At 39.2% G+C, this 14,280-nt stretch overlaps 1 protein-coding gene across 2 annotated transcripts in view; it reads right to left on the bottom strand.

Annotated features, from left to right (window-relative positions):
* Positions 1–14,280, bottom strand: part of LOC138763964 (ferric-chelate reductase 1-like) — a 41,480-nt gene that overhangs the window by 1,946 nt on the left and 25,254 nt on the right. For both annotated transcript variants that reach the window (XM_069939048.1, XM_069939047.1), the window contains exons 9-14: positions 11,976–12,089; positions 9,068–9,183; positions 4,762–4,848; positions 1,337–1,434; positions 1,103–1,161; positions 251–394 (exon numbers count right to left, since the gene is read on the bottom strand). In XM_069939048.1, coding sequence (XP_069795149.1) covers positions 251–394; positions 1,103–1,161; positions 1,337–1,434; positions 4,762–4,848; positions 9,068–9,183; positions 11,976–12,089 — 618 coding nt within the window. The remainder of the gene's footprint in view (positions 1–250; positions 395–1,102; positions 1,162–1,336; positions 1,435–4,761; positions 4,849–9,067; positions 9,184–11,975; positions 12,090–14,280) is intronic.

The following is a 14,280-nucleotide window of genomic DNA, read 5'->3' as shown; positions in this document are numbered from 1 at the left end:
CATTTTGTAATTGTCATATGGTTATATAGTTAGAGATATCTTTAGGTTTGATGCAGGGATCAACACATCTTTAGCTGTACTCAATGTGAAACTTCATTGTGGGATACTTGGAAAACTTCTTCATTTTTAGCATTAGGAACTTTTAAACACTCATTTGAAAATCTAGATGGTCTGAATATAGTTCTCTCCTATATTCTCACAGTAACTTAAGAAACAACAAGATGAACCAAGATGAAAAAAAATTCCTGACCTTTACAAGTAATTATGTAATTATGTGCTTCTAGAATTAGCTCTGTGGCAACATGCCAAACGATGAATCCAACCATGACTAATGTATCCCAAGGGTTACGGAGATCCAAGGCTGGCAGATCCATTCCAAGAAAGATTGATGCAACTGTTTGAAGAATAAAATGAATTTTGGCAATCTTTCAGAGATCTTTTATTGGAATACTCAATAATAAAGAGAGACATATGTAGTAATACAACTTTTCACGATAACTTTGGTCATACAATCTTCATTGAGCAGTTGTCCATTAATGGAATTTTAAAAAATCATAAAATAATTACAGAATATATAAATAATAAATAATGCTTTATGATGCTGTTAAAATTTGTAATTCTTCTCGAACATTCTTACTGCTATAAAACCATATCTTCTCTCTATCCCCATATTTTTCTTTTTTTATGTTCCTTTGAAGAATGCTTGCATCTTTTAGCAGTTAAGGTACATGGGGAAATCACTTTTTAAGTCAATCATTCATTGCAGTTTGAAGGAACCAAAAGTTGAAATAAGTTTCAATATTCTGTCATACTTGTGGAAAGTTTCTTCCCTGCTTGCATTAAAAGTTGAGGAAGTTAGGGAGAAGTACTTTCTATTTTAAAACTTTACTTCTCTTCGGTGTTAGTTTAAGATATTTTGGCTTCAATTTTCTTTTTAATTATGAATGTTCATGCCATAATAGAATGTAGGAACATAATCACTGAAATTATTGGTGAACCTGGTTTCAGAACTTCTGCATGAGGCATGTTAACATATATATATAGATCAAGATTTCCTTTAAAAAGTTTTATTAGATGAAAGTAATTTTTACTTTAAACTTACCTGCAATTATTCTAGCAAATGTTCCTGTGGCCCAATGTAACCAGTTAAAGAGGTATCGCCTACAGAAGATGAATATTAAAGATTGAGGAAGTTAGGGAGAAGCGCTTGCCATTTTAAAATTTTACTTCTCTTTGGTGTTAGTTTAAGATATTTTGGCTTCAATTTTCTTTCTAATTATGAAAGATTATGTCATAAAAGAGTACAGGAACATATTGAAATTATTGGTGAACCTACCTAGGCGCACATGGATTGGGTCTGAAAATGGACATGATTGGCTGAAGAATTACCAATGTAAGAATCAAGCAACCAAAGTATGGATGAGCACCGGCACACTGCAATCACAAAAGACTGATAAACATTGCAGACATAAGTTTATCATCATTATTATAGATACAGCACATGAACAGGTCCTTCCAGGCCAACACCCACGTGACAACTTCCTAAAGAACAAAATAACGAAGAAGCTTATGGGTATTGAAAATACTTTTGAGAATTTCATTTAGAAAATATAAAAGAACAGCCATCAACTTGAATTGTGCATTCGAATATTTACACATTGTACTACTATTGATGCCAGTAATGGTTACAAAAGCTTCCTCCTGCTATGTAAAGTGCTTTTAAGATTCAATACTCCATTTATTGTCATGCACAGAAATCTTTGTTTTGTTTGCCATAAAATAAAATGTAAGTTTTCTAACTCAATGTATTCATTAGGAGTTAGAATCTAGGAGACTGAATGAATGTCATTAATGATTGAGTACTTGTATCAAGCTGCCTTGCCTTCAGCGATATTCAACCTGCCAAATGTGAGATAACACCACATAAATTCTAGCTGAACTAACTACATATTTCCAACACTTTATTACCATGTGAGTTTATTACTGTTCTTTGCCAGAACATCTAGGAAACCTGGTAAGAACTTTTAAACATTATTGTTAAAGCTGGTCAGTTTGAAACCTTTACCCTGCAACTCATTGTTCTTGTCCATACTTTCTGTAACACATGCTGGATAGAGTTCCAAGACAGAGGCAAATTTATGCTACCTGTTATGATATCACCCTGTTAATGAAGTGAGTCATTCAGATTCCACACCTACATGGACATAGTGCCTGCTGACTCCGCTTACCAGTCTGTTCACATGTACTTAGCGTCAAGGTTGAGGGATGTCTGGACCCTGTCTTCAACATAGCAATGCCCTGCTGTTGAACTCGACAAAGAGTCATCATTGGAACTATCGGATCCAACCTCCACCTCAGACCTCCCTCTGAAACAATTAGCGGTCTACCAGAATAATTGTGCAGATATTGGCAATTTTTTTTACCTGCACAAGCAAACACGCACACTCTGAGGAGTGGGAAACTGAGCAGGGATATTTTATAGGTATATTCTTTCTTTCTTTCTTTCTTTGGCTTGGCTTCACGGACGAAGATTTATGGAGGGGGTAAAAAGTCCACATCAGCTGCAGGCTCGTTTGTGGCTGACAAGTCCGATGCGGGACAGGCAGACACGGTTGCAGCGGTTGCAGGGGAAAATTGGTTGGTTGGGGTTGGGTGTTGGGTTTTTCCTCCTTTGCCTTTTGTCAGTGAGGTGGGCTCTGCGGTCTTCTTCAAAGGAGGTTGCTGCCCGCCAAACTGTGAGGCGCCAAGATGCACGGTTTGAGGCGTTATCAGCCCACGTGGCAGGCACCAAGGTATATTAATAAAGAATTAAGTATCAAATGCAGTAAGTAAAAAATGTTGCTGCACTATTGATTCTTGGTCTGCTCAAAAACTTTTTGGTCTTTCAGCATACTGAGATGTTGGACGGGGAATGCTGCTGACTGGCACACTGAGGTACTAGAGCATAATGGGGAAGGACCACATCTACATTCCTCCAATTACCGGGTACTGCGGGCCTGAATAGAGTGGTGGTGGGGGGGGGGGGGGTGAGGGAAGAAATGACAAGGTGCCACAGAGGTTATAACAGTGCATTGAGAGAATAATGTAACAATGTACATTGTTGCGAATGTATCGATATGAATGACATGACATGAATGTAACATGTCTTGAAAAGTTTTTTTTGTTTGTAAATAATTTATTGGGAATAAGCTATTTTTTTAAATAAATTGATTCTTCTACAATGATATCAAGTTTTATTACAAAATCTAGACATTTATTGAAACTAAAACACACCACCACATGAAATTCAATGAGATGTGTATTTTACCAATTGTTTTATAAACAAGCCCTAAAGTCCATAACAAACTCATATGACTTCTCTACTGCTCCAACAGTATTTGCCCGGTGAGTCATAGAATTCTTGGCACTCCTGGATGATATTGGGCAAGGCTGAATGAGAGATGTCCTCCTCTAGTGTCCAAAGCCTGCTCCAGAGTTTTCCTCAGTTTATATAGAGTAAAACATGTGTCTCATGTGTCTCACTGGTTTGCCTTGAGCCCCAAAACTATATTATTTCAGGGAAACAAGTGTCAAAGACAGCTTGCACAATAAGGTAAGCAAAGGGTGATATCATTAATGCACCTCCCAGAACTGTAATCTCACATCTTCAGACCCCGCTCAAGATCACTGCCCCCTAATCCCAGCACCAAGAGCTTTGACCACTCCCAAACCCCAGTCAAGCCTTTGATCTCCTTTCTGCAAAGGCTCTTGACCCCAATAAAGCAGCTCCCATCAAAATGAAGATATATTTTGACCTTTTATGGCTTCTGGCAAATGTACAGCTTGAAAATATTCATGGTCACCTTTGCTTTGGAGAAATGGCAAATAACGTACTACTGCAAGGAATTAATGCCACTGGAGAAAGAAGGAGTAAAGGCAAAACATGAAGTTCCTAGCCATTGATAGAAATTCAAATCAAAACTCTCAATAATAAAGAAAATCAACAAAGATGACGTACATGAAAATAAAGATATTCTGGCAGAATATGCTATTCCTATCTCAAAATTCTCCCCCACCTTAAAAATGCTTTCTTTGCTATGCACGAGTATCTCCCAAAATGACCTATGTTAAACTTTCCCTGATCACTATAGAGAGACATAACTTCACAGCAGGCCCGGATTAAGGCCAACAGATGCCCTAAGCACAGGCCAACAATGGTTCCCCCTTAGCCCTTCCATTGTCTAACTGACAAGACATTAAAACTCAATAAATGCTGAATGTGAAATAATAGATTAAAAATTCAGTTTTCTCCAAGACCAGACCCCACAATGATTTTAAATATAACATGATTTTCACTTTTATTTATATAACACTAAATAGCAGTGGGCAGTATAAGCAAATTATTCACTTATAACCAGGGCAATAGGAAAAAAATGCAAATTTTCAACACTTATTTTATTGCGGGGCCATAGTTCATCTGCATCATGGTAAATCCAGCACTGGGGGGAAAAAAAACACTGTGGTGCCCCCTTTCCTTGGTGCCCTAAGCATGGGCTTATTTTGCTTAAGGGTTAATTCAGGTCTGCTTCAGAGCAAGTAAAACGGAGCTTCTATGTTTGAGAATGTGCACAAAGCTTGGCATTGGAAAATGCAATTTTTTCATGAACTTGGAACAAACAAGAGAATGAATTTGGATTGTTCAAGCATCATGCATGCGAGCTTTGCAATTTTAAATAAAGAATTATTTCCCAGTTGCTACCAAAATAGTGAATACTGACTTACGTGACTCCAGCCTCCTCTGTAAAGAAAAGGAAGAATAAAGCCAAGGCACGATAGCAACACGGTGGTCATCATCAGATTCCTGTGCATCTAAAAACACATGGGACAATCATGTGATAATGGATCACAGGTACTTTAATAACTGAGACTTTGGATTAATTCCCTCTTTGCCTGCCTGCATGTTTGCGAATCCACAACATGATACGTGATAACACAACCACTAAAATATCAACCTTCAAACCATCAATATTATTATTCAGTGTTGAGTGATACAGTGTCTGAATTTCTTGATGACACAACCCAATACATTTGTTCTCATCAATGAGCATTTTATTTAGAAACCAAAACTGAATGATAAAGAATTAAATTGTCTTTTTTTTAATTTTGTAACTTGTTGGTCTGATATTGATTCCTTTTTAACAAATATCCTTTTTATTGAAATTAAAATACAATTCCCATCTGAAATTTAGGGAGACAATTATTTTACAGACTACTGTAATTGCTGCATTTTATTGATATGTTCATCTAGATAAGCGGTTTAAAATATAATCTTATTGAACATCAGAGTCAAATGCATCTATTAGGGTTTTTAGACTGCAGGCATGTAACAACACCATCAATGAATTTTGCCATTATGTGGGCAGTCTAAAAAAGAAAGTGCAGGAATTTTTAGTCAATTCCTGCACTGCAATTTATCCTGCAGGATTCCCTACTACTTTTCGGGGGAAGCCTGCAGTCTAAATCACCCCGAGAATTTGACGTCCAGCTGATGACTCAGGCCATGTTGCTCCATGTGAAAGCACTGGGAATAATGTGCCCAGGAACTTGAGAGTTGCAGTGTAAACGACCACAAGGTGAGTAATTATGTTAATTTATATTAAATGTTTCACAGATTTTTCCAACATTGCTGTCTAAAAAAAACTTATTCCTGCTTCAACAGTAGAAAAGTGAATTACAGAGAACTGTGAAACTGTAACCACAAGGTGGTGTCATGTTCTGCATTATTGTGGACGTGAGGGACTATAGTTCATGCTGGTGGCTGAGTGATTCAGCCATACAAATCACTCATTTGAATCCTGTTTGTGATAATGCAATTAACATTAAAATTCTACCTATTTGAATGCAGAATCAATCACATGCCAGATGGCACTGATATACCAAGGCAATGTTTTTCCTCACAAATTCTAGTTACCATCTTCTATTTCTTAAAATTAACTGAGCATTCCACTCCTGATCAGTGCATTGCTGTGCCTCTGTACAGAGCTGGCAGCCAGCATCATCAGTGCTCCAGACAAAAGCCAGACAAAAATAGAACTTCCCCCTTACAAATTCACTTCCAGGAGCAGTATTAATTCAACATCCTCATAATGGAAGACAATGGTAATCACTGGTGTTCACATCAATTAAGAGTTAATTCCAACTATTTGACAAGGTTAGAGTTTTGTAAAATAAAGTATTTAAATTGCAATAAAGCTACTCCAATCAGTTCCCAGGAAGAATTCAGAAATATTGGGTCAATTGGGTAAAGTTAGCAAAGAATGAATCACAGCCAAGTAACGAGTAATTGTGCCAGACGTGCAAGAATATTAGTGGCATCTTTGCAAAGGATGGAATCCTTTCTGTGGCATTCCTGGAAAAGAGTTTTTGAGAGTCATACATCATTAGGGCAAGTGCAGGTCCTTTGGTCTACAATGTTGTACTCAACAATCTAAACCTTCCCTACCTCACATCCATAACCCTCTATTTTTCTTGCATCCATACGCCTGTCCAAACATCTTTCAAGTGTCCCCATTATATCAGCCTCCAGCCCCAGCAATGCATTCCAGGCGTCCACTATTCTGTATGAAAAGAACTTGCGCCTGGCTTATCCCATTATACAGATGTCCTCTGGTAATTGCAACTGTTGCCTGTTGAAAAATCTGCTGACTGTTTACTTCATCTATGTCTTTCATAACCTTGTAGACCTCTATTAAGCTCCTCTCATCCTCCTTCACTCCAAAGAGAAAAGCCCTAGCTCTGCTAACCTTGCCGCACAAGATATACAGTAAAACTCCAATTATCCAAAATCGGATTCTCTGAAATCCTCATTAATCCATTTTTTAAAATATTTTGGATAAATGAGGATATCCAAAACAAATCAGAAATCCTCATTTATCCAAATTTTTTTTTTGGAGCTGAAGTGACCTCACAAGTTGAAATAAAATTCACCCGACAACTCATTTCAGGTAACTCCCTCCCCTCTCTCTTTCCATTTCTTCTTTACCTTCCCCTATTGACTTTTCTCTCCAACTTTCCCTCTCAAACTGCATCTCACTGTCTCCCAGTCACAAGTAGTTGGAAGAATCCCTTGTCCCAGGGTCATCAAGCGGAGTGGCCTTCCAGGCAGAAGCGGGGATCTCTGCCTCCCGGGCAGGAGCAGGGATCTCAGCGGGGAGGTCTCAGTGATCGTCGGCAGCGGTTGGGATGGGGAGTGTGCTGACCTCCAACATCGAGAACCAGGCCGCGAAGCCGGAACAGCCCATGCTGGAACGAGCCCACGTGGAGACACGAGCCCGCTGACTCACCAGTGATTGTTCCACCAGCCCGGGAAGCCTCCCTGGGGATTGGCAGCAGCGGTGGGGAGGTCTCGGTGATCGGCAGCGGCATTGCAGCCAGCATTTTTTTGGTGAGAATTAAACATTATTTTAATGTTTAAAAAGCCTTCCCTTGTTTGTTGTTGTCTAAACATTGATACAAGTGATTTGCTACTGGGCTGTTTTTAAAAAGTGACCAGTTATCCCAAAACAAAGTTTAGCTGACATAGGCCAGGTCCCGACCATATTGGATAATCAGGAGTTGCAGTGAAACATGATAGTCTGCAGATGCTAAGATTGTAATAAAAAAACACATCAAAATGTGGTTGAGGAACTCACCTAGTCTTTTAAGCATCCATAAAAAGTAAAGATATATTGCTGCTGTCTCAGGCCTGAGCGCTTCTTCAAGGAATTAATAGACAGGACAAGAAGCAGGAAATCTCAGAAAGTCTCAAAATTCAGACAATGCTGTTTGGGGAAGGAGTCCAGACCAACAAGAGATGTTAATTAGATATGATAAGGGTTGAGGGATTTATCATGTTTGTGTGAAAGGAGACAGAGAAGGGACAGGAGAAGTGGTGAGGGAGGGGTGTTTAATGAAAGTCAGAGAAGTCAACATTAATGCCATCTGGTTGGAGGGTGCCCAGTTGGACAATGAGGTGTTGTTTCTCCAGTTTGTGGGTGGTCTTAGTCTGGCAGTGCAAGGGAATGGAATGAAGAATGGAAATGGGTGGCCAGTGAGAAATCCATGCTATTGCAGCGGAGAGCCAAGGTGCTCAACAAAGCGATCTCCTAGTCTATATCCAGTCTCTCCGATGAAGAGGAAACCACAATGGGAGCACCAGATGCAGTAGAATCAGTGGTTTTCAAACTGCCCCCCTAAACTTTCATTCCACTTTAAGTAATTCCTATGCCATAAGTGCTCTGTGATCAGTAAGGTGGTATGTGCGTGGGGAAAAAAAAATGGTTGAGAACCACTGCTCTAGACCCAATTGTTACTGAAATATTTTACTGAGAAAAAATGTAATTGCCCCATTTCCTTTGGAGCTAATGAAACCGTGTACATAACAAGTCAATTAGGTACGATTAAAACAGTGCACATGCCAGCAAACCTTACATCATCGATTGGAGGTATTTGATTTAGAGGTATAGATTTTGATTGTTCAGCATTTGAGCAGGCTAGCATGTGCATTGATAGGAATGGTGCCCTAATGGGCTTACCAAAATTGTCAACTCTTCATCCAAGCTGCAAATTATGAGTCTTGTTTCATTTGACAGAGCAACTGGATTAGTTGCAGAAACATAAATTTTGACTGCATAATTTTCACACAGATTTAAAATCAGTGTAGCAGAGACAAATTCATTGTCCAAGGTTTTTATAGGTATTTCAACCATTTAAATCAAATAGGGATGATTTTTGGTCTTTATCTGCTGAGTATTAAGTAATGAGTCGATGGAGTTTAGAGGCAAGAATTCGCATAAGATGGGCTAACGGCTACAGAAACCATCTGATGCCTCTTTTTGCATTCAAATTAGTGAAAAGAAAACTTGGCATGGTCTAAAAGAACATCCAATCTTATCTGCGAAATTATCCTCTTCACATCTTCTGCGCAATGCTGAACTCCCAAAGAATAAAACATACTCGCGTACCTGTACATTAAATGCATGAAAGGATCGCGTCAACAACATCTATGATCAACTCCTGGTGATGAATAGAAGCAACATTAGTGACTCACATGAAACCAGACCTTTTTCCCAAACAGTGTGGTAGACGGCCAGACGGGCTTAAAGAATCGAGCTACAATGACACCGATATTGGCTGTAGTCACCCATGCTATAAACATTAATGATCCTATGGGGAAAAAAAAAATTAAAAATGACATCCTCCTTCACTGGGAGAAAAAGTTTCTTTCCAACAGCAATCAGGCTCTTGAATCTCTGCTAGTTAAACTAATCATGGACTGAACTGACACCTCAAAAAGACTGTCCGCACTATTGGCAGGACACTTTCTTTTATTTTCATCATTTTTTTTATATTAATTGTCTCTTTTTAATTCATTGAAATAGTTGTAGCTTTTTTAGTTGTTTGCTTTACAAAATATCTATTTAGTTGTAGCAAAAAAAGAATTTATGTGCATATATGTAATATATGATAGAATTGACGATAAATATTATCATTAATTATAATGGACAACAATTTTTTTTTCTAAAAAGTTTGCTTCTTGAAAAAAAAAGTTGGGGATTATGATAAGATGAACACAAAGATAATTTCAGATTTTCTGCATCACTTAAGAAGTTGTAGAAACATTAAATTAACTTTTATTGAATTTAGCATGTTTAATGATTGCATTAGTTGAGCTGACCTAAAATGTTTTGCCACTGATTTTCATTTGTACTCAGCATCTGATGCCTCTCATGTTAGTATCCAACAATAGTCAGCCTGCATTGATTGATTCCAGTTGCCTTGATATCACTTTTCCATGGTCTCACTATCCTGGTAAGACCTTTCAACATGTTCATTACCAAGATTAGCAGGGAAGAAATCCAAGTGCAAATGCAGGAATGAATTCTAAATGACATGTTGTCCCTCATGGTTTTATATGCTTGAATTGTGTGGTCAGGATATTGTTTGGTGCTTTGCAGTTGCCAAGAAAATTCTCAACAACATCTTTAAAAGCCTTCCAATATTGACATAGCACCTGAACTGAGTGTATGCTCAGACATGCTTAGACTGACCAAAACACCTATTTTGTGGACAATATACTAATAGACTTAAAATATGACAGGAAATCACAAAAAAAAGGTTATATCTAAAAAAATGGCATGTGATAGGAAAAGTTTAAGGTGATTTTCCATAAAATAGACCCAAAAAATATTCAGGAAGCAAAATCTTTGTTGTTCAGTGCTATCATTAACCTGAAAGGCTCATTAAATTAAATTAGCTAAAGGCTCAATTGTCTTTGCACTCTTTCCCAAACATCTTCACTAATTTTCCAATAATTAATTATTTGTAATTCTGCACCTTCATTAACAAAACTTGAATGCATTAATAGTGTGGGTTTTCAAATACAAGTTAAATCAAATATCATCCTTTGTGTCAATATCTCGTCAATTTGCTTCCATTTCCGTGACATAAATAAGCAGTTTTAGCTGTGGAAAATCACTAATATCAGGACAGCTTCATCTTACACCTAAAAAAAATCAAATTTCCCTCAATGGTAAATCACCTGGTAAGCTATAAAGCTTCATAGATCCAAAAACTAAAGACTGGAGCAAAGCATAAAGCTCAACAGTCAAGTGTCGAGAGGAACACTGGGCTCAGCCTTGAAACATCAAGAATATATCTTTACCGCCTATGGACACTGCAAGACCAGCTGAGTTCCACCAGCACTTCTGTGTTTGGACTAACCTTGAGGAAAGGCTCAGGGTCGAAATGTCAGTAATATATCTCTACCTCCTATGGACACTGCAAGACCGGCTGAGTTCCTTCAGCATTTCAGTATTTTGACTGGAATTGAAGACTCAGCTAGCCTGAATTGTGATGAGACTCATCATATGAATGAAAATAGCTGGCTGAGGGCTTTCTAAACATCTTCAGGCACAAGTGCCAGTTGCACAATCTCCTTGGAGGATTCTTACTACCCCAGCAGCCCACCTGTTCTCACCCTCAATAAACAGTTGAGAACATTGGACTCGGTGCCTCACCATCAACTGTCGCAACCCCAGACAAGCCTTCCTGTGTGACCTCAGGTTGGCAATTTCTGAAAATGCAAGCAATCTTTCAACTCTGTCCGATCAAATTAAACAGGACATCTAACTTGACTATCACAGAAGATGCAAGGAATATGGAAACAAATGTGAAGATTTCTGATCAATCATCTTTCATCAAAAGTCTCTGCATAGATGATGCCTGACCTGGTGAGTATTTCCAGAATTTTCTGTTTTAATTTTGGAATTTCAGCATCTTTTGTATTTGGGTTGACTTCATCATCCTTCTTCCAACAAATGGCAAAGCAACAGGAATTATTAATAAAACTAAATACAAGGTACAGACAAATTTAATATGATGGAACATGCAACATCAGTGTGAGATCCTTCAGATGTGCTGCTAAACACTAAAGGCCTCCATTCATTGGCCCTGTTGCTGGGATTAAGTGTAAAAGTTCCGGCAGACGTATTTCCACATCCATTGGAAGTTTTCATCTTCGCATTTGGTCTTCATATCTATAATTATTACACAATTATAAACTAGAACAAGGGGATATTGCCTCAAGGTTCAGGAGAATACATTTAAAACAGACGAGGAAGAACTTCTTCTCCCAGCGAATGGTGAATTCTCAGCCTGATGAAGTAGTGGAGGGTGTCTCCTTACACATATTTGAGATGCAGATAGATGCTTTGAGAATAGTTGGGGAGTTAAGTGTTATGGCAAGAGGGGTAAGTGGAGCCAAGTCCATGGCCAGATCAGCCATGACTTTTAGACTTGTGGTGCAGGTTCAATGGGCCAGATGGCCTACTCCTGTTTCTTCTTCTTCTTACATTCCTATATTCCCATTATTTTAGTATAGATCACACAAAAAAAAACATTTCCTTGCAGAAAATAACCATGACCTGTAATTTATAGAGCAAACTGAGAAAACTAACCGTGAGCTTTAATGTGTAGTGGAGACCGAGAACCCTTCAGTTCCTTAGGAGAACCTCGTAAATTCACTTTCCCCTGTGTAATCAGCGGCTGTCGATGATGTTTATGAATTCTTCCTTTAATAAGAATAAAGCAACAATAGTTATATACCACAGTGCCAGAGATCTGGATTAAAATCTGGCGGTGTCTCTAAGGAGTGTATATATTTTCCCTGTGTCGGCATGGGTTTTCTCCAGGTGCTCCGGTTTCCCCCCACCATCCAAAATGGTTGTAGGTTAATTTGGGTGTCATTGGCGGCAAGGGTATAAATGGCCAGAATCCACTTTTATCACGCTGTAAATAAAATAAAATTTAAAAAAGTAATTTCTTAGTATAATTTGCCAATATTTTGATATTTGGATGGCCAGAGATACTGTAATGGTCTGATGTGAACCTACAGAGAGGGGGAGCAGAGATACAGCACTCCCATGGGGATCCAACCACCCAGTTTGACAGCCGTCAGCCCTGTACAGGCTTTGAACCACCCGTTAAAAGAGCCCATGGTAGTTTTATTTAAAATCCTGTGACCATGTGGTCTCACCTATGATTGTCAGCAGCCATGAGCGGTTGCAGATTCCAGGTAAACAGAGGATTGGTGCACAGCACCAGGAAACGGGGAGACCACATCACCCCCCCCCCCCCACCCCATCTGAGAAGGATAAGCAGAGATGACCCATGGGATGGTAAGCACGGTGGCGGACCAGTGGTGGGGTGGGGGGGTACTGCAGCTGAAGGCTGCCTGCTGGTAACTCAAGGCAAGGAACCCACAGAAGCTTTGGACTGCTGGAGACTTGTGGTCAAGGGACTCAGACCAAGCTGTAGACTGTTGTAAAATGGATTGAAACTGGCTGGATGGGCACCAGATATCGGAACAGGGGTGCGAGAGAGTGCCGAGGGCATTGAAGGCTTCCTAATGGTATCGGAGATTCGAATCTGGAGCTCAGGTTGCTAATGGTTTGGACTGTACTCTATGTGGCCGCAGAGGCTGCGGGAGCGCTGGAGGTGATTCCATGGACACTCGGTGACTCTGGGGGAACTCTCTTTTGCTTCTTTCTCTGACTATAAGAGACACTTCAGCCAATATCTGCCTTTCAGCAAACAAAAGCAATTTTGTGTAATACGACACTGTTTTTATTACATGACAATAAATTCAATCTTCAGTCTTGAGATATCATAAAACTAGTATGATAATAAAAAAGATAATTAGATAATTAATAACAATCCATAAAGCAAATTGTATCAGAGCCTAAGTTAAATTTAATTCAGTGAAAGTAAATGTTATTTTCTAAAGTTGAACATCAATTAAAGCATTATTAGGGAGAAGGAAGAATGTCTCTTGAGATTTTGTTTAATTTGCAGCCAGTGATTAGATAGAAAACGGGAACAATATGAGAAATGTTTTTTTTTCTAATCAAGGAAATGGAATGGGCCTGCAGACTATAATCACAAAGAGAAAGGTTTGTGATATGGAATTTCCTTATGAACAAGTCAGTGAACATTCAGGATGCAGCAACTTTGGGCTATGGGGCTTCTTGACATTGCATCAAGAGCACAAAACTGATTCTTTCTGATTTAAAAAGAGCATTGAGTGCATCATTCCATAAGGGGATGGTCACAACTTGCATTGCAAACATAACCTGACTTGCATCAAGTATTTTCAATCTAGATCCAAATCATTCCAGTACAGTATTGTGGTGGAAAGCACTGACTCCTGCGATATGTCTTTGTAGACACTGGAATAGCTAGATCTGTGGAGGTAATTGTGGTGGAATCACTATATAGCTATTATCACTGTGTGTATGAATGTACTGTATGGACTGGTCCGCCCCCCCCCCCCTCCCCAACCCCGCACCTGTGACTCCTCCCCTCTGAAATCCCCACAAAGGCTGTTACGCCTGTGATAAAACCACTATTGTATATGTAAATGTCATGACCTTTCCTGGTTGACCCTGCTCTCACTGGCCGGCTCATGACTCCTCCCCCTTTCTTCCCCATAAAGGCCGTCATGCCACAAGCCTGCCCCCAGTTTGGGTCTGCATCAGTGTGAGCGACCCACATAGGGATGCTGTCCATCTCTTGTAAATAAAAGTCTTCAGTCTCGACAACTTCAGTCTTGGTGTCATTGATTATACTTCAACGCCCAAATTCCTCCCTCAGCAAGTGCCTTGGAACCGGACCAGCAACATGTGAGATGTGTTGATGCCTTAAGGGATTAAAACCTATTAATCACAACTCTCTGTCTAATGTGGTTGATCAATAGTGCTATAG

The sequence above is a fragment of the Narcine bancroftii genome, chromosome 5, assembly GCF_036971445.1.
Source record: "Narcine bancroftii isolate sNarBan1 chromosome 5, sNarBan1.hap1, whole genome shotgun sequence".
NCBI lineage: Eukaryota > Metazoa > Chordata > Chondrichthyes > Torpediniformes > Narcinidae > Narcine > Narcine bancroftii.
This window is presented reverse-complemented; position numbering and strand designations above follow the sequence as displayed.